At 36.5% G+C, this 21,019-nt stretch overlaps 1 protein-coding gene across 15 annotated transcripts in view; it reads left to right on the forward strand.

Annotated features, from left to right (window-relative positions):
• Nucleotides 1-292: 292 nt before the first annotated feature.
• Nucleotides 293-21,019, forward strand: part of Ypel (Yippee-like) — a 133,209-nt gene continuing 112,482 nt past the window's right edge. Inside the window, exons 1-3 of one of the 15 annotated variants that reach the window (XM_073975201.1) lie at nt 727-883; nt 1,796-1,946; nt 2,146-2,332. In XM_073975201.1, coding sequence (XP_073831302.1) covers nt 857-883; nt 1,796-1,946; nt 2,146-2,210 — 243 coding nt within the window. In that variant the 5' untranslated portion in view covers nt 727-856 and the 3' untranslated portion in view covers nt 2,211-2,332. Of the gene's footprint in view, nt 1,026-1,576; nt 1,947-2,145; nt 2,333-21,019 lie in introns of those variants that run through there. The other 14 variants (XM_073975189.1, XM_073975187.1, XM_073975192.1 and 11 more) reach the window with 14 other exon arrangements.

Raw genomic sequence — 21,019 nt, forward strand, 5'->3', positions numbered from 1 at the left:
TCGATTTAAGAACACCTAATTTCATGAAACTTCTTAATGAAATTTAAGTTTGGGTACAACTTTTGCTATTGGTACACTTTTCTGGCAACAATATTCTGGATCCTAGCTAAAGTAAATCTTCATATTTTCATGAAATTTCATGAACGAATGAACAAAAACTTTTTACAAAAGAAAGTCTGTTAAATGCCCCATGGTGACTTGATTTATTTCTCTCGGTGTATCCGTTATAATTTCACAAGACAATTGGCAACACTTCATCCATTCATGTGAATTATTTGACATTTCATTCTCTGTATTTTCTCCCTTTCGTAAATATTCGCAATACATACAAATCATAACAGCAAAAAAATATAGTGTTTTTGTGTAGTTCTTATTGTTTGTGAAATGTAAAAAAATACAGAATGAAGTCGATATGATATATAATATAAATATATAAAAGAATTAATGAAATATGTATGTGTGTTATTAGAATAAAAAGGCAAAATAATACTAAATTAAATAATACATAATATAAAGGGATATTTATACAAGGAAAGAGGTTGAGGTTGGTGTTTATTCTCACATTGGTTCACTTTTGTAAATGAAGAGTTCAACGAATGGAACGAATGAATATGAGAAAAGAAATTAAGCGATAGATATAGTAACCAAAACAAACAACTGGGTAAGGATGAGATGTGAAGCAGACAACCACATATTGATGAGCCACACAATGATTTTGATGACGCCGTTGAAAAGCCAAGTGTCGTTATTAACTGCGTAATTGCAGTGTTTTGTTATGGATTGAAGCAATTGGAAAATTTAAATTCTTGTTCTAATTACTTAAATTCTTATTGGAAAAATACTAAAAAGCATTTTGATGTACAAATGGACAGTCAATAAAAATGTATATTTGGTGTTTGTTATGTGAAAATCAAAGTGTTGACAATTTTATCTGACAGATACAAATTTGTGTCGTCAAATTTTGTCATTATTGTCCATTTCTTTTTGTTGTTGGTGTAATAAAAAACGATAAATTGCAATAGCTGGTATTTTTCAGTGCATTTGTTTTCACCCCTTTTGCGCTGTGTGCCCTTCATAAAGATTTGTTTGTGTTTTTTGTGTGTTTCAAAGGGGGACAGTGGGAGCAATTCGTGTGCGTTAGTTGGCGACTCTGTGTGTTGTTATTTCTCCAAATGATTGTTGCTATTCTATTTGCTCAGTGAGAGTGTGTTTGTGTACGTCAGAGCAAGCAAATAATTTTCTGCAGAAGCAGCGCATTTGTTTTACTTTGAAAGAATTTGTAAAAAGAAAAAAGCAACAAAAATTAAAAATAATTTATAATCATTCATTGTTATTATCACCTGTGTGAATTGGCCAAAACAATATATACCGCTCGAGCCCCCTCACAAAGAACGTTGACTGTAGCGAAAAAAAATTACCTGATGTGCTGTAACGAATTTTTGTTTTTTGCCAATAATTGTTTTTCTTTTTTAATTACATTTCTCATTTTTCTACGTTGGCCCACCATATGTTTGTCCGTCCGTTCGAATGTCTAATACCTTTCGCCACAAAAATACACAATCACATTACATTATAGAAAAATCGAAAATCTGTGCAGGCATTAGTCGATTACGCTAATTATTCTAATGTTCACTGCGGATATACAAGAAAAAGACAAGGTTCAACAAACATAGTTGGCTATTTTGCAAAGCTGAAATGTTATCTTGGCTCAAAAAATAAGACAGTGAAAACAGCTACACAACATTTTATAACAAAATAAACAACGACAATACAATTTCTGTTTAAACCAACATAGATACAAGCCATAAAAGACCAAAACCAACAACACAAACCATCAACCAAACAAGCAACAACATCAGCAGCAGCAGTACGAACCAAAACAATCAGCCGAACAACTGCAACAACAGCAAACATTAGCGAAAAGAATCAGTTCAAGGTCTCCTTGGGTAAGTTTTTATATCTATGTACATACAAACGTGCATACATAAAAGTAGTACATGCATATTTAGTACATGACATTTGGGTTATTATATACCTACTGTTGTAAATGTGTACAAACACGAGCCTAAAGATAGATATCCATCCATACACTTAGTTACCAATATTTTGTTTATGTCCTGCCAATTTTCTGTTCTTTTTTTTCAGTTCCAACATTTGCCAAAGAGTTATTTTATAGGCAGGCTCTGCATGGTGAGGAGTCAAAATTATAATTTTTGGCAATCATTCAAATTATGTTTACTAAAAATTACTTTGTACTTCTGTGTTATTGAATAATACAATTGGTGGAGACTCTAAAATACAACTGATATCAATAGAATGTATAGATAGTCAATAGAATGATGGAAAATAGTAACGCCCTAGTTCAAAGGAGATAAAGTACAATACATTTGGAAACAAATTTCCTTTACGAACAGTGGCATAAGGTGAGTTTAGGGCCAGGTCCCGGATCTTGATGATATATATACCACATATAGTTCTTGTGGCCCTGATTATAATGATATACATTTTATCTTGCACAAGTCCATACTTCCCGAGATATGGGCATCTGAAATTCCGAAAATTCGACTAAGAAAAACGCCGACTACTAAGAAAAATTTACAATTTAAATGAAAATTTTGTTTACATTCCAGAGATTTCCACCTGTCCCTAGGAGGAAGTCTTAAATTCCCGGCCGAAGGCCGGCTATTTAACAAAAATAAAATTTAAAAGTAAATTTTGTTCCCGTTCTCGAGAATGTCATTGGTATTTGCGGAATTTTGAAGGCCCATATTTCCGGAAGTATGGACTTGTGCAAGACAAAATGTATATCATTACACTCAGGGCCACAAGGGCTATATGTAGTGTATATTTCATCAAGATCCGGGACCGCGCCCTAAACTGGTCTTGTTCCTATACTTAAAATCGCAAGGACCAAATTGTTAAGAGTCATTTGAATTATTTAATAATTCTTTTTGCTATCAGATTTGCGTTACAGTTCTATAGATCAATCGGATTTGTTTTGGAATCTTTTTAGTGTATATTTTTAGTAAGTATTTTATTAGTAGGATGTAACTAAAAAGACTCGCGATGTCCCGCTGTTCTAATGGTACACAAATTTAGAGGAGCTCTCGAACTATCAATTTCTTCATAGATTGATTGCGACCAACTGCGACGCCGTGGAATAGACCCCCTATAACGGTACCACCCGATTTTATGTTCACATCTGGTCAAAATAATAAGTACATCATAGTTTATGTTCGATGTTGTGCTTAACCATCAGTTTTTTTTTCTCGAAAAATATGTGAACTGCTTTATATTTCGAAACGCGGCAAAAAAAAAAAAAAAAAAAAAAAAATAATAATAATAATAATAATAATAATAATACATTTTGGATTTTTTGTTTGTTTTGTTTTAGTTGAAGATTCAATCATATGATTGTCTAAGTCTGGAGTTTCCCCCATTGGCTTAACTTCATCACTTTCCTCTTTGCAGAGAAAAATGTTTACAAAACGCACTGACAGCTTGCAAAATTTACTGATCGCTACCAATATCATGATTTCATCCCGGCGAAGGGAATTATCAATTGGCTTTTCAGTTTTTGAAATGATGATTTTTTAGTGAAAACCTGAACTCTTTAAGCATCGAGTATTCTCATGTTAATGAGAATGATGCTCACTTTTCGGCTTTCCCAAAAAACACCAAAACAAAATATTTGCAAGCTGACAGCACGATTCAACTAAAGGGTTGTTTACACCATCTATCAATGTCGTGTGAGATGTCAAATTTTCTACCTGCGAATGTTGTACACATAGTGTGACCACTATGAAAATGTTCATCTATCAAAATGATTTGGCAACTCATATGTAAATTTTTCATTTAGGGAGCGCTCTATTTGATACGGCATTCTTGTATGTAAACATAAATTTATCAGCTGTTTTCTGGCATTCTCAAAAAAAAAAGAAAAACAAAATCTTTTAAAAAAGAAAATGGAAAGTTATGTATATTTAAATATTTAGAAAAGTAAACAAAGAGTGTTTATAATGTAATTTTCAGATCGATTGGTCGAAAGAAGCAGTCTTGGAAATGATTGCTTTGTGGCAAATGCCTCTATAACCCCAAAAACCTATTCTACCACAACAAACAAGCTAGATATTCATTTTCCTTTAACCAAAATTAAAATTTGCGCAAATTTGCAACTCAACAATAAATGTAAACAATGACAAAAACAGCTGTTTTTATATTTATAGGTTATGTCATACGAAAATAACACTTGTAGGTATGAACGCACAAATTGAAAGTTGTATGGATGACGTCAATTTTGACAAACATAGAGAATGTCGAATGGGTGAAAGAAATGACAGCTCATATGACATTGATAGATGGTGTAAACAGCCCTTAAGAAATCATCGATTTCTGTTAAGTTGAAATAACATCAACACAGTTACCTGTGAGTATGTCGATGGAATTTTATTTACAAAATTCCGTTTTGCGCGTGCCTTCGCTGTTTTTTGTTTGTTTTGTTTTAGTTGAAGATTCAATGTTTTGGTGTTTTTTGGGAAAGCCGAAAAGTGAGCATCATTCTCATTAACATGAGAATACTCGATGCTTAAAGAGTTCAGGTTTTCACTAAAAAATCATCATTTCAAAAACTGAAAAGCCAATTGATAATTCCCTTCGCCGGGATGAAATCATGATATTGGTAGCGATCAGTAAATTTTGCAAGCTGTCAGTGCGTTTTGTAAACATTTTTCTCTGCAAAGAGGAAAGTGATGAAGTTAAGCCAATGGGGGAAACTCCAGACTTAGACATTTTGGATTTTTTATTATTCGAGTAAATTTTAATAAAGGTTGGTTAGTAATTAAACTATGCTAATAATACATATTAAACAAAAATAATATAAAAAATAATTCATTGATGAGACCCTGAAGAAAGGAGATTGGCGTCAAAATTAAGAAATTAGGGAAACAAATCTTCGATAATGGCCAAATCTCTGGAAAGATCGTAAGCTAAAACATTTGTATAAAAAACATCTCTTTTTGGTTCGTCGACTAGATGAAGTAATTTGGTGATGTTCATCGAAATCGCTAAATATTCACCATAATGAGATTAGTGCATATGAATTCTGCAGTTCTATCGCGAGTCATAAGAGGCTCGTGTGCCATGAAAGAGGGAAATCATTATATGTACATGGACTACAAAGTTTATATCCTTAAAATAACTTTGAATTAATATACACCAGTTGTAAGGAAGTTTTAGGTGACAAAAATGCTTAGCAAATGTCACCTTACGATGGAGGCATATAAGAAGTAAATTTGGTAGCCAGGATGAATAATATGAATTCGTTTACCTTAGATGTCAGGTTATTATATAGTAAGCGCCCCTTATTAATGATTTAAACTTTCAAAATTATATGTTTTTATTACTACTCGGTAATCCGGACTATTCGATAATCCGGACATCGCCGAAACATGTGGTGTCCGGATTATCGAGACTATACTGTAATTGTGGCCTGTAGAGCGATTTCCTGAAAATTCGCTTTTGGCCCCTATACAAAGTACTATGGAAATAAAGATCGGTCAGGGGGCACTAGTTATCGTTAACTGATCATCATTCATTTTTGTAGACATCGTTTCATAGCCACAATAATGAACTGGTAGAGTTTTTTCATCGATTGGACCATAAGTGTGTGGCCCTTAGAGCATTTGCGTGAAAATTGACCTTTGGTCCCATACAAATTACACAAACAAAGATAACTTTGGTGGCACGGGCTAACGTTAACCGACCGCCATAAAATTTCATATATGGTAACATGGGGCGCCTTCGCCACTGAGGCGGCTACGCCAGCGCCGATTTTCTCACAAAATACAAGTGTTAGAAAAAAACCGTTAAAGGCAAAATTGTGAGTTTAATGAAGATCTATCATCCCCTAAAAGTTGGCAGTTGTGTCATAGGTATGATAGCGGATTGGGAAAAATAATTATGGTAGATATTTTTTGTGATATCTTCTTTACCTTTTGTGATATCAAAAAAACATTTTATACCGTTAGAAGACAGCTACTGAAGAAACAAAAAAAAAAAAACATTGTTCCACCACATCCCATACGGGACAAGGGAGACTTCTCTCATATCAATGAGTGCACCCCGATTCATATTTAGCTCAATGATATGGGACCTACTGTTTATCGCCGAGTCCGAACGGCGTGTCTTAAGACACCACTTATGGAGAAGTTTTTCAAGGCTGAAATACTCAGGAAATGTCGCCAACATTACTGAGAGGTATTTTGCCACCGTTGAAAAATGTTTGATGTTGCTTGGCCGGGGAATCGAACCCCCGACCTTCTGCGTGCAAGGCGGGCGTGCATACCATTGCACCACGGTGGCACCCACTGAAGAATATAAATCCCAATAATTCGCATGAAAAAAGCAATTGCAAATGTCAATGTATTAATATTATGAACTATGTAAGGGGTGGGGCGCCTACGCCATGATAGGGGCGTGGTGGGTTAATGTTAGAAATTTGTCATGTTTAACTTAAATTCATTATACCATAGATATACAACACTATAATGTGAAGTTAAAATCAAATATTATCCTAAACGTGTCTTGTTTAAGTTATATTATGATTTTTGTACCTAAATTCAAGTACCTACTTCAATTAACCGCTAGAATCGGTTACTTTTTGTGAATTTTAAAATCATTTTTGATTACTCAATAGAAAACATGTTCCTTTTTTGCATAATGTTGATATTTAAGGAAGAAGTATGGTAAATTACAGTTTTAGAGTCCGTTGGAGAATGTTCAATATCGATGGGTGGGGAGGCTTCGCCACTTTTTAGACATTTTGTAAATTCTCAAAAATAATATCAAAACTTTTAGTCAAGATATCATAATATTTGTACCAAAAACATAATTGAAAAAACTTTAACGGTGTCTGTATGAGAACATTTTAAACAAAAAAGTGGCGATGGCGCCCCATGTTACTATATAGGGTTTTTGGATCAAATATGAAAAATACGGGGTAGGCGTTTCAAAAAATTTTTTTTTTGTAATTTTTTGGACCGCCCTAATGTACACAAACTATACTGCTATCCCCATACATTCCACGTATGGGTCACTAGAGTCAAGCTCAAGCGAGGTAGGTCTATACTTGACAGACTGGAGTATTAGGAAGACAAGTCCTCCTCTTCCGCTTCTTGTGCGATCCTTACGCGAAACGTCCTAACCATTAGAACGTTGCAAGCTACTGATGGCGGGTAGCTTTGTTTGCTGGATCGCGGGACCATGATGTTTTTCCCACTCATGAAGTACACAATTTCGCTGACCTAATTGCGCAATTCAATTGAACGGTCCCAATTGAATTGCGGGTATGATGCATTTTCTGGCCGCTGAACAACATCTTGTGGTGTTAGATGCTGCGTTTGTTTTTGTTGGGTAAACTGCGGGGTGTATCGTATTCCGATGATGAGTTCGACGACGAAATCAATGGGAGATGTTCTGGCGCAGCAAGCAACAACATACCTATCGCAGTAATCCTTAGTGAAATCTCGTTTCAATATAATTTACATATGGGAGTGTACAAAAGGTTACTTAAGGCTGTTTATACTTGTTTTGAGTTACTTTAAGTACAATGATATTTGAATTACATTTAAGTTGTCTCTAGTCGGCAACTAGTGCTTGATGACATGTTACAAATTCTATCCAAAATCTATCCAATCCTAGGTTTGCTTACTTAGATTTCATACTCCATACAAGAAGTGGGGTAGGGAATTTCAGGGAATACACCAATTAACAACCCTCGGAAGTGTTCCCATTCTATACATCTATTACATCTACCCGATTTTGAAATGTGGTCGATGCGGATCTGGAAAACGGGACAGATTCGGAGTTCTTCGGACCTAAAGAGCTGGGATGGGGGCTAGCAGTCTGAGAAGTTTCGGAAGTTTCTTCCGAATCAATTCGCTGCATAAAACTGGCCGCAGTAGGATTCATTAGTTATTGCAGATGTTGCCGTCATGGCCATTATCTCTGGAAGTTGTACTGGGGGCAATTCTAAACATATCCTTAAACTACATTCCTTCATTAAATTTAAAATATTATGTGTGAGGTACCCGAAGACGTGGACCGATATAGTCTATATTCCAATCTGGCCTTGCAACGTCCACAGCTGGTTCGAGTCTACTGGATGTGCTGCATGTTTGTAATAAACTTGATCTTATCGCCGTTCACTGCCAGATCCGCTTTGGCGAACACTTTTTCAATTTTTCAAAGGTGGCTGTTACGGCAGGTTTTGATAGGCCTATTATGTCGATGTCATATACATTATCCAGTAACATTATTTCTTTATATTATATTCTTTAATGATAGTTTTATTATATTTCCTATATGCATTAGCATCTCGTATGACCTTTTCCAGCAAGATGTTAAATTGATCACAACATAGGCTTCCACCTTGTCTGAAACCCCATGTGGTACTGAAAGTCTCGGTTCTTTCCTGCTGTAGTGCGATTCTCTAACTTCGGTAAAATTAAAACGCAAAATTATGACTTAAAAGTTCAAATAAAACTTGACAGCACTCTTGCTATCGGTAGAACTTTACGTCTACTTTTTATTCGTACCTAACTTACCGAAAAACATCGTTAATAACCGAATCGGTTATAACCGAATTTAATTTAATTTTACCGATATTTGTCGGTAGCTCAAAAAATGAGTTAGAGAATCGCACTACTGATCTAGTTTTAGTTATTGTTAACTGCGTAATCTTATTAATTTTGCAGGAATACCAAACCAGACATAGCTTGGAACACCTTCGATCTTATTGGTATATAGGTGGCAAGTAAGTGGTATGTGCCGATCTGTTCCTCATGGGTCTTCTTTGGGTTTGGATCTAGGGTTTTAGCTTTTCACCCAATACGCCCGACAGCACTTTATATGTGATGAGTTTGTGACTTGTGCCTCTGTACGCGAGACCTAGTAGAGTGAGGTTCCAATTGATACATACTCCTTATCAGTATGTCGTCACCGGTCTTTAACAGCCCATCGGCTCCTTCAAAAGAAAAGTGCAATATTTAAATCCAAAAAAACTTTTCTAGTTATTCAATATTTTCTGTTATGCGGAGGAAAATGTAAAAAATCAAATGCATTGGTTCCATGTTTTTCAAAGTGATTTAGGGTGGGTGGCGGAGGTTGTGAGTATTGGTTACTTAGAATCCGTGTAAATTTTACTTTTCCAATAAATTTAGAATGTCTGTACAGATTGAAGACACATTGGTCCCACACAGAGAAGATCAATAATCTTAACCTACATATTTATGAACTTAATCAATTAAATAATGCATAAATAGCATACATTCAAAACTAAGACACAACTTTTACCTTGAAATAATATACATATATATGCTGCCAACATAACTTCACAAGTCATTTAATCACCATGTTACTTGTTTAAACATTTCTTATTGACCTTTTTTTGGCAAATTTTCTTGCCAAACAAGATTATAGTTTATGTTTCTTGTCGTTACCGTTACTTTTAAGATAAGAACTAGTTTTTCGTTTCTTAGCAATATATTCAAGTCAAGTTTGTTTTTAACATTTCTTTTTTCTTTCGATTTATCTGTTTTTATTTTGTTCTTCACACACAAACAGTTTTTCATATTCGTTGTAGTCTGTCATTCTTCAGTGCCTTGTTGACCAGCCATTCTTGGCGTTTGCTTATGGCCATTTAATTTATTTCTAGAGTTAAAAGAACTTTTATGGAAGATTTATTTTTAGAATATGTTTTTAAAGAATCACCCCCGGATCATTATCACCTCATTTGCAATTAGTATTCAATTTGCATTCGCTTGTTTTGTTTTACATATTAATTGGTTTTTTTGTTTTCCTTTTTTTCATTTTTTTAATTCTATTTACGATAAACTAAGAAATATTGTTAGATATAAGCCAACTTAGAGTAGTTATTGTATAGCCGTTTTTGGAACCGCTCATGGCCCTATGGGCTAGGTTACTGTATTTGTCAAATAAATTCAATTAAAAAATTAAATTAGATTAAAATTAAAACTCATGTAAAGAGTTTTTAGTTTTATTAAAATTTGTCTTGAAACCTTAATTGGATTCCAATCGCTTTTGTCCTCTGAAGGAATAACGATTTGGTCTAAACTTTTCACATCCAAAAAATGTAATAAGATATGCTATTGAATATACAGTTAGTCAACAAAATTATTGCAAACGATATATTTTTAAAAATTTAGATTTTCAATAAGGAATTACTATAAGAAATTCTTTCAATAATGTTGGGGTTTTTGTACATATGTATATGTTAATTTACCTGTTTATGACAACATCAAGGCAATAAATGCAGAAATCGGTGGGAAATAACGAAAAAAACAGGCAAAATGCACGGATGGCTGGTTTTTTCGTGTCTACTAAATAATTGCAAAATCGATTTTTTGCAATTAAAGATTTTTATGACTTTTACGGTATATGGTGATGTAATCTCTTGACTCGTCATAATGTATTGTCATTAGTAGCGTGCAACAAAGACGGTATATTTGGAAAACCTTAATTCCAATTATAACATTGGTAAATCCGCCCGAGAATCGCTGAAATCACCATTCATAAGTTAAGAACGGTGTACAACATCATATACCGCCCCGAGAGACAAGGAAGGCTCAAACTGAAGGAGACCAAAAGTGGTGACCCCACAAATAATGAACGATATACCCCAAAAACAGTCTCAGATGAAAATTTAATTTTCTGGATTAAGTGTGCTACAAGAAAAAGTCAAAAGAGTGTTACATAACAGAACGTATTCATCAATAGTGGCTAGGAAAAAGCCATTGCTCTCCCAGCAAAATATAGAAAAGCGTTTCCGATTTGCTACAGGGAACATTTCACGTCCTGTGGTGTACTGGGATGACGTTATATGTTCTGATGAGACGAAAATTATGTTATACTGTCACGATAGGTTCCAAAAAGTATTGCGAAAACCTCTCAAAATCCTGGAAAACAAAAATTTTATACATACCGTAAAGTTCTGTTATGAACATATGTTAAATTTTGTTTCGATCTGGCAACTCCTTCATGTAGAAACACGTCAGGGCTGTCAGATTTTTTTTTGACCCAAATCGAGTATCGAAAATCGCCAAAAATCGCCAAACCGAAAATTCTTCAATTTTATTAAAAGTTATACTTCATTTAGCCTTTAATACATATATTAATTTGTTTCGTTGGTAACGACCATATAAAGTATATAAGGGTAAAATTCTGAGTCAATCTATGCATGTCCATTCGTCTATCTGTGCTAATAATTTTAGCATCCAGATAAATTGAGATAGGACACTAAAATTTTGCACAGATGCCTCCTTTGTTTGCTGGAAGGTATATAACAATACCGCCCGATTTCTGGTTTTTTGAAGTATTTTTCGCTACATTTTGTGACCGAATAAGCTATAAGTTGGAATTTACAATCCAAGTGATCCAGAAATTTCTCAATCAAAAATTATGAACATAGGTTTATATTTTGGAATAGCCGCCATATAAAGGTACCCACCGATTTCAGGTACCACTGGGACCACAAAATGCCAAATTAGAACTAATTCAGTCAGAAAACGTATCTAGAACTACAAAAAAGTGAAATCGGGTGGTACAGGTATATGGGGCCATAGCCAAAATTTGAATTCCTCCTGCCTGCAAACAAAAGATTGTATCGTATTATCTCAATTTGTTTAGAAGCTAGAGTGATAACCACAGACGGACGGACATGCCTATATAGATTCAGAATTTACACAGATCAAGAATATTCAGTGTGTGCCTAAACATATTTTGTAAATAATAACACTGTGCAACACGAATAAATTAGCCATATTCTGACACTGCATCGCGATAAAAGGCTTAAAAAGGGAATATACGTATTTTGTCAGGTTCATATCTTTCAAAGCGCTAAGAATATTTGATTTACTCCCAAAGGCAAAAATGTACTGTGTTATCATTGTTGTGTAAATATTTACAAACACGTTAAATTTAGTGAACATTTATTTTTTAGGCATATATTACAAATTGAATTAAGTATTTAACATTACATAAAAAAACATAAGAATACAAAAAATTGTTTAATTAATAAAAAAGAGAACATATCCCAAAATTAGCCAACGAAATCGCCAACTATTCTGTAATCCGCCAAAAAATAGCCATGTCGCCAAGTCAAAAATTAAGTCGCCAAACGTGCTGAAAAATCGCCATGTTTGGCGAGAAATCGCCATATCTGACAGCCCTGAAACACGTGTTCAAAAAAGACGCATCCGCATTTTTTTTTACAATGGAAAAATTAAAAAAGTGTGCTGTCATTAAATATTTACATAAAAAATGTTTATCGGGACAAGAAATTCATAATGATATGATGAATGTGTTAGGTGAAAGTGCTCCTTCATATGCAACAGTAAAAAATTGGGTTGCTGAATTTAAACGTGGTCGTACAAGCATTGAAGATGATCCACGTAGTGGACGTCCAAAAACAGCAACAACAACAGAAATTGTAGCCAAAGTGCATGATATGGTAATAAATGATCGACGAATAAAAGTGCGTGAAATTGCTAATATCATGGGCATCTCAAATGATCGAGTCCATTTAATTTTGCATGAAGAACTACAGATGAAAAAGCTTTCTGCAAGATGGGTGCCGCATTTGTTAACAGTCTATCAAAAACGCATAAGAATGAACATTTCTCAAGCTGTTTGGATCGTTTTAAGCGAAATAAATTGGATTTTAAGCGTCGTTTCATAACTGTTGATGAGACATGGATTCACCACATACTCCAGAGACAAAAGAACAATTCAAACATTGGACTGAAGCTGGAGGAAGTGCCCCAAAGAAGGCAAAAACAATTCAATAGGCTGGTAAGGTTATGTCAACGGTTTTTTGGGACTTCAAAGGTATTTTATTGATTGACTATCTGCAAAAGGGTAAAACAATAAATTCAGAGTACTATTGCAACCTTTTGGATCAATTAAATGTACAAATTCGAGAAAAACGTCCTGGCTTACAACACAAAACAATTATTTTTCATCAAGACAACGCACCAGCGCACAAGAGTGTTTTAACAATGGCTAAAATCAACGAATTCAAGTACGAGTTGCTTGACCACCCACCTTATTCTCCTGATTTAGTTCCCAGTGACATTTACTTGTTCCCAAATCTAAAAAATTCCTTGCTGGCAAGCGTTTTACCTCAAATGAAGATGCAATTAAAGTTGTAAACCACTATTTTGAAGACCTTGAGGAAAACTATTTTAATCAAGGGATAGAATTGCTAGAAAAGCGTTGGACTAAGTGTATTGAAGTTTCAGGAGATTATATTGAAAACTAAAAATATTTTTGAAAAACTATCTATTCTCTTTCATTGATAGGCTAAGAAGTTTCCGAACCGCCCTCGTATGGTGCATAGGGGTCTTTTACAAATTTCGGGCTGTTTTCTCAAGAAGTATAGACTTGCCCCTAAAAAAACGTTCACTGTCGTAATTGAGGCAGCGAATGCAAGTTGCTCCAACAAAAATCAAAGTGATTCGAGAGCAGGTCTTAAAGTGAATTTATCTAAAATTGTGTTTGGGAGGTACCCGAAGGAATGGACAAATATAGTCCATATTCGAACCTGATCTATATCTGGTAGATATATTAGGATGTGTTAAGTATGGACCAAATTGGTCACTCCCATCAAGAGTTATCGTACCGAACATTTTTGAACTTTTGTGGGGGAGGTACCTGAAGGAGTGGACCGATATGGCTTATCTTCGAACTGAACTTTTCCGAAATTTTGTGTGGGAGGTACCCGAAGGAATGGACAGATAGAGTCCATATTGGAACCTTATCTAAGTCTGGTAGAAATTTCACGATGTGCAAAGTATGGACCAAATCGGTTAGTCATTCAAGAGTTATCGTGCGCACAAATTTTCCGAATATGTATTTTTGAACTTTTGTGGGGGAGGTACCGGAAGGAGTGGACCGATATAACCCATCTTCCAACTTAAACTTAGTTTAGACAAAATATTACGAAAGCCAAATTTTGGACCGAATCGGTTCATCCGTTCGAGAGTTATCGTGCGCTCCAGCCAGCCAGACAGACAGACGGAAATTGCCTAAAACTCATTTCGTCCAAGCATACTTGGGGTCTAAAACCATTATTTCGATGAGGCACATTTTGCCCGTATGAAAGTGTATATGGGGATTTCTGAGTGAAATCGGACACTTTTTCAAGATGAGGTTTTTGATTTCCTTTATTTTTCTCTGCGGCGATGCTGCTCATTAGCAAAACATTTTAGTATATTTTCAGATTTTTTGGACTAACGGTTCCAGAGATATCGCGCCTTGAAAAAGTCAAATTCTGTAAAAACTACATACAAAGAAATACTCATAACTTCTTTAATATTGGTCGAATTTGAAAAAAATCTCTTTTTGTATGTTTCGTTGTTTTATCAGCTGTTAAATAAAAAATAGCAAAAAAATTTGCACAGTGGGCTTGGATGCTATTTTCGGGATTTAATATTTAAAATCAATATTTAAAGATGTTCGACCCCTTCGATTTTCTTTAAATTTTTTTGTATTAAACTACGTTCAATTACAAAAATTTTAAGTCCTATGTGGTAATGGGATTCGGACGATTACTATTTTTTCTGAATTTTTTAAAATTTGTCAGTACAAATTTTCCTTTATACCTTTGTCCAAAATTTGTATTTTCTGTATTTTTGAAGCTAAGAGTACTTATTTATCATTATATATTTATCATAAAAAATAGAAAAAAATGCACAGTGGGCTTTAATGGAATTTTCGCTGATGCATTTTCAAAATCGAAAAATGACGCTGTTTTTAAGATGTCTGAAATAAATTAATAAATATAAAATCAAAACAAATGTTTAAAAATGAAACTTTTAAGTTTTTTAATAAATTAATAAATTTTGCACAAAGTTATAAAGGAAAAATTGAATTGAAAAATGTTAAAAAAATCAGAAAAAATAGTAATCGTCCGAATCCCATTACCACATATGACTTAAAATATTTATAATTGAACGTAGTTTAATACAAAAAAAAATTAAAGAAAATCGAAGGGGTCGAACATCTTTAAAAATTGATTTTAAATATTAAATCGCGAAAATAGCATCCAAGCCCACTGTGCAAATTTTTTTGCTATTTTTTATTTAACAGCTGATAAAACAACAAAACATACAAAAAAAGATTTTTTCAAATTGGACCAATATTAAAGAAGTTATGACTATTTCTTTGCATGTAGTTTTTACAGAATTTGACTTTTTCAAGGCGCGATATCTCTGGAACCGATAGTCCAAAAAAATTTGAAAATATACTAAAATGTTTTGCTAATGAGCAGCATCACCGCAGCAAAAAATAAAGGAAATCAAAAACCTCATCTTGAAAAAGTGTCCGATTTCACTCAGAAATCCCCATATACACTCGTTAGCACAAATGCGAGGGTATAAAAATGCCATTGGAATATGACATTCCGAAATTAATTTATCCAATTTCCAGAATTTTTTTTACGAAATATTAGGATCAAATTTTCTAGAAATACCGTGAGTTGCTTTCCATTTTATTAATTTTAGGAAAATTTTTAGTAGGATTTGGTTAATTTTTTATTTTATTTTATTAATGAACATTAGAGTGGTTTTAAATTTTTTTTGTATGTCTACTTGTTTAGCCACAGAAATGAACTGGTAAAATTTTTTCATCAATTGGACAATGAATGCGGTCTGTAGAGTTAAAACCTGTCTAATGAACATGTGTAAGAATTTAACTGTTAACAAATATATTAATAATGTTGTTTATTAATACCAATAAAACATTGTTTTATTTCAAATTTTGAAATAATTTTGGTTTTTGCAATAATTTGGATGACTAACTAACTGTATGTAGTACACCTATTGACCACTTAAATGTTTGCAATTTTTTCAATGTTTGCCCCCCACCACTTTGAAATAAAAAAACCAAAACAATTTTGTTTATTTTTGGGCTAGAATGGGTCAAAATTTTTGGCGTGCGCCACCGCTGCTGTCGATACATATTTGTTTTGGTTTTTTGCGTATTCTTTTTTAAATTCTCACTTCATGAGAGTGTCTACCTCTGCGAACAAAACAAATGTTTATAAGCCAAAAAATTAAAAAAAGAACAGAACAAAAAATATAAACAAAAAAATGTATAAACATAAACAAATGATAAGGAAAGAAACTCTCACAGCAATAATTGGTTGGCTTGCTTGTGGGGCAGGCGTCGCGGGGCGGCATTATCAACAAAATCGAGTCGCATTGGCGTCGATGCCAACGCCACTGATGATAATGAGATAGACGACAAACGAACGCCCCATTTTAGTAGTGTAAACAAAAAATAGCAACAAATGCTTCATATATTTTCTTAATTTGCTTGATATGATAATGACATGATTTTATTTTGATATCTCCTTTTTTTGAATATTTGCATTAAAGCTGCTAAATGCCTTTTAAATACCAACAAATTGCTATTAACGCTAGATCTATCAATCACATGCGAAAACCACATAATTACGACGCATTATGTTTTGTTTAATAGGCTGTGTGAAATAATGAAAGGTTTGTGTGTGTGTGCCTGCGATAAAAGAAAGTAGGTTTTCCCCATATATTTTTGTGGTGAATGATATCTTTAGAATCGACAAAGCCCATGTGAGGTTATATTATACGTACATATTTTATTGAAGCTAATCATATTAGCTTTTTGTCACTTAATAATGTTAATAATAATGTTTCTAGTATGGTCATAATAATTGCCTGACACTAGGTCATAAATGCACTAGAGGAAAATAATTATTTTCCCCATGAACATCTTAATAAAGGGACAGGGATAGACTTCTCTAATGACCATTGATATGTGAACCTTTTTAACGGTAAGCACGAACGACGCTGGTTAAAAGAAAATGCAAAGAATGGGTGTAATAATTAACGGCGAAAAATAAAGACTAATTGCTTAAGGCCTTGGCAACTGCGTCCGTGTGTATGCTATTCAAACCTACTTGAAATGCTTGTTGATCTAGGGGTTCTCTCCTGCATCGTTGGACCTCTCCCTCTAGAGCATGGATATCCTTCCTGATCTGCCTGAATGTGTCGGGCCTACCCACAAGATGGTGATGGGGATGGCTCACACGGTAACATCCAAGCAGGTAGTGCAACGAAAGCATCTCATTGTGTTGCTTTACTGGAAGAATCTTTGTCTCCTCATGTAGATGGTCCAATGAAAATTTGAGGAGGCACTCTGTTGCTGTTCTCACGGCGGCATTCGGGCAAGTTTGAAGCTTTTTCCAATTCGTATCACATAATCTCGGGGACCAGACTGGCGCCGCATGGCTTACCACAGACCGACTTATCGCGTTATATGTGGTCAACAAGGATTCTTTATCTGCACGCCAAGTGCTGCCGGCTAGGGACTAGAGGACCTTGTTCCTACTTTTCAGTTTGTCGCATTCTCAATTCTCTTCCAAACTGCTCTGTCCATGTGGTGAACAGAGTGGCTGTTGATTTTGTGGCGGAAATCTGCATATGGAATGGAAAAAAGTGGTAAGATCGGTTAAATAGTTGTTCAGTCTCTCACAGATGTCATCAGGATAGGTAACCGACGCCAGGATCGTGCAATCATCCGCATACGTTACGATCTCGATGCCGTCTGGAGGGGGCAGAATACAGGAGAGGTAGAGGTTAAACAGTTCCGGAGATATCACCCCATCATGGGGAACTCCCTGTTTCACTCTACGGGGTTTGGACTTCTTGTTCCTGAATTCCACGTACGACTGGCGTTCGGACTGGCCGGAGGGTTGTCTGCTCAATGTCCTCTAACAGCGTGGAGTGCCTGACTGTATCAAAGGCTTTTAATAAGTCAAGCGCCACCATTACTGTTCTATCGCACGGCCGTGTCTGGCTGAGTACTTGACAAATATGTGTGGTAATGGCGTGCAGCGCAGTTCTCGTGCTGATGATCGCCAACTTGATTGCTATTTCTGATACTGTGGAGGACTAAGGCCTCAAGGGTCTTTGCTACGGGCGACAAAAGCGAAATCGGCCTGTACGATTCACTTTTGCTGGCATCCTTGCCGTGCTTCCGTAGTGGGACCACCCTGCCCATTTTCCAGACTTCGGGAATAATGAGGGTGGATAGCGACAAGTTGAGAACTTTAGTGAGATACTCCACTCCCGGCTCATCCAGCTGCTTCAGCATTACCATGGAGATTCCATCAGGGCCCAACGCTTTGGATGATTTAGCGTTCCTGATGGCATTGGCAACATCATCCATTGTAAATTGTGGTGGTTCATCCTCGGCAGGAAGAGATCTGATGCGACGTAATACTCTTCTCTTCGCCCTGTCACTCTCGGGATGCTCGACAAACTGTCGATTGAAATTACATGCGCACCTCTTCGGGTCAGCCAACGTAACGTCGCCAAACGTGACTGAGGTCCTATCTTCCCTTCTTCCAGGGTTCGAGTGTGACTTAACCATTACCCACACTTCACCTATACGGCTCCAATGTTCCAACTTTTCAGATGATTTAACCACTAGTTCCGCCTATGCTCGCCGACCAGCCTGTTAACTTCCAGTGTCAGCTCCCTGACTCTGGGGTCATTGGGGTTGGTTCGGCGAAGCTCATCACGCTCATTTGCTAATCCCGTCGCCTCTGCTGGGAAGTTTGGTCTTACTTCGGGTATTCGACCAGCAGGGATATGGCGAGCGGCTGCAGCAGTGATGATGTCTCTGAACGTCTTTTCGCTACCCGAACATCAGAAGGATTGGGCAGTTCTCTGAAGCGGTGATTGGTGAAATCTCTGAAACCCGGCCAATCAGCTTTCTTATGATTGACAAATGTGCGGCGTTCAGAGGTAATGAAATCGTGCGGTCTGCTAATGGAGACAATTATGGGGAAATGGTCTGATCCAAGGGAAATGACGGGTTGCCAGGTAACGTCATTTGTCAGACCAGGGGCTCAATTCTGTTTCTATGAAAATGCGAAATGAAAACTTTTATAAAGGAAAAAACTGCCAAATGAAAAAAATTATAAAGGAAATATTTTTCATTTCAAATTTTCATAGAATAAGAATCCTGCCCCAGGTGACACGATGGTTATGTCTGGCGAGCTATGATACTCTCCTCTAATTCTGGTAGGGGCGCCCTCATTGACCGTGCGAAACGTAGAGCTGTCAATCTGCTCAGCCAGCACTGTGCCTCTCTGATCGTTTCCGAGGGCCGAATGCCACATCTCATGATGCACATTAAAGTCCCCCAGGACCAGACGATTATGACCTTCGAAAAGCGGGCTAATGTTAGCCACGTAATCTGAGATAAAACTATTTCTCGGCGGGATGTGAACGTCCAGCAACTCTATCTCGGCAGTTCCACAACTGACTGCTATCCCCCTACATTCCATGTACGGGTCATTAGAGACAAGCTCAAGCGAGATAGGTCTGTATTGGACAGACTGGTGCAATAGGAAAGCTAATCCCCCGCCTCCACTTCTGGTGCGATCCTTCCTTAGCACGTTGTAACCATCGCAACGTTGTAAGCTACAGTTGTTGTTGAGCTTGGTTTCTTGCACCGCAGCGACCTTGATATTCCTCCGACTCATGAAATCTACTATTTCCTCGACCTTACCTCGGAGTCCATTGCAATTAAATTGCAAAAAGGATGCATTTTGCGGGATTGGGACAACAACGGCTGGTGTTAAAGGCTGCATGTGCGGTTGTTGTCGAGGGGACTGCGGGGGAGTCTCATAATCAGACGACGAGGGAGTTTCGTAATCCGATGAGGACTCACTGGGGGCTGTATTCACACAGCATGCAGCAACATAGTCCCTGTCGTAGTCCCTCACGTGGACAAGTCCAGAGCAACCCCTTAGATGCACCCACTCCTGACATCTATTGCATCTCACCGAAGGATGGATGTTGGTGAAGATGCGGATGTGACCGAGCACAAATATATTGGTCCTGGGTTTTCCTCCGTCCCGGCACGGACCAAAAGGATTCGAAGCAGGCATTCCGGGATATGCTGCTCCCAACACAGAGAAACGAAACAAATACAAAACATATGTACACTGAGGTGACAACCGCTGGCCGGAACAATGATGTTGTGTAGTTCCGGGTCAATCCGGTACAAAGAACCCGCTGCCGTGGGATTGCTGATCTTCGAGAACGAATTACAAACTATTCTATTGAACTGCCTGTGCAACTGCATCAGTGTGAATGCTATCCAAACCTGCCAGATAGGCTCGTTGATCTAGAGATTCTCTTTTGTACTTTTGGTCCTTTCTCTGTAGAACATGAAAATCTCTCCTGACGTGGCTGGGTGAGGAAGCCTATCGAAAATATGGAGGGAAAGATGCTCACGGCGATAACACCCAAACAGGTACCGTATCGACAATATCTTATTGTGCTAAAGTCTTCTCAGTTAGGCATTCTGGCAGGTTTGAATATTCTTTCACTGCTTAGCTCTAACATTTGCATTCCACAATGGTGCCACAGAGCTAACCACGACCGGCCGACTTGAGGACATTGTTCCTACTTCTGACCTTGGCGCAAATAGCTGTTGATTGCGCAGAAGACTTAAACATACTATCGAACTATACATCCAATATCTAGGGGCAGTTAGTGGCCGAATCAGGACACCGTCGGTAAGTATTTTTTCTCATTTCAGCATGTACTAAGTCAGCTATGTAGATATTTAAGCTACGACGCCAAACATCCGCATATATTACAATCTCTATGCGTTTGAAGGGTGTGAAATTTCAGAAAGGTAGAAGAACAGTTCCCGAGATATCACGCCGCTATGGGGAGCTCCCTGCTTCACTCTACGGGTCTTTGACTTTTTATTTCACAAACGACTGGCGTCACCACGTATAAGCTTTGTTCCCGTACTTTTTAATAGTAAAACTCGTAAAAGAGAGAAAGAGAGAAAAATTGTTGTCACACAAAAGTTGTTTCAAAAAGTTCGGGAACGCAAAAATGGAAAAAATGTCAAAAAGGCTGGAACAAATGTCAAA

This window comes from Musca autumnalis, unplaced genomic scaffold (assembly GCF_047663935.1).
Source record: "Musca autumnalis isolate F117 unplaced genomic scaffold, ASM4766393v1 scaffold_3, whole genome shotgun sequence".
Taxonomy (NCBI): domain Eukaryota; kingdom Metazoa; phylum Arthropoda; class Insecta; order Diptera; family Muscidae; genus Musca; species Musca autumnalis.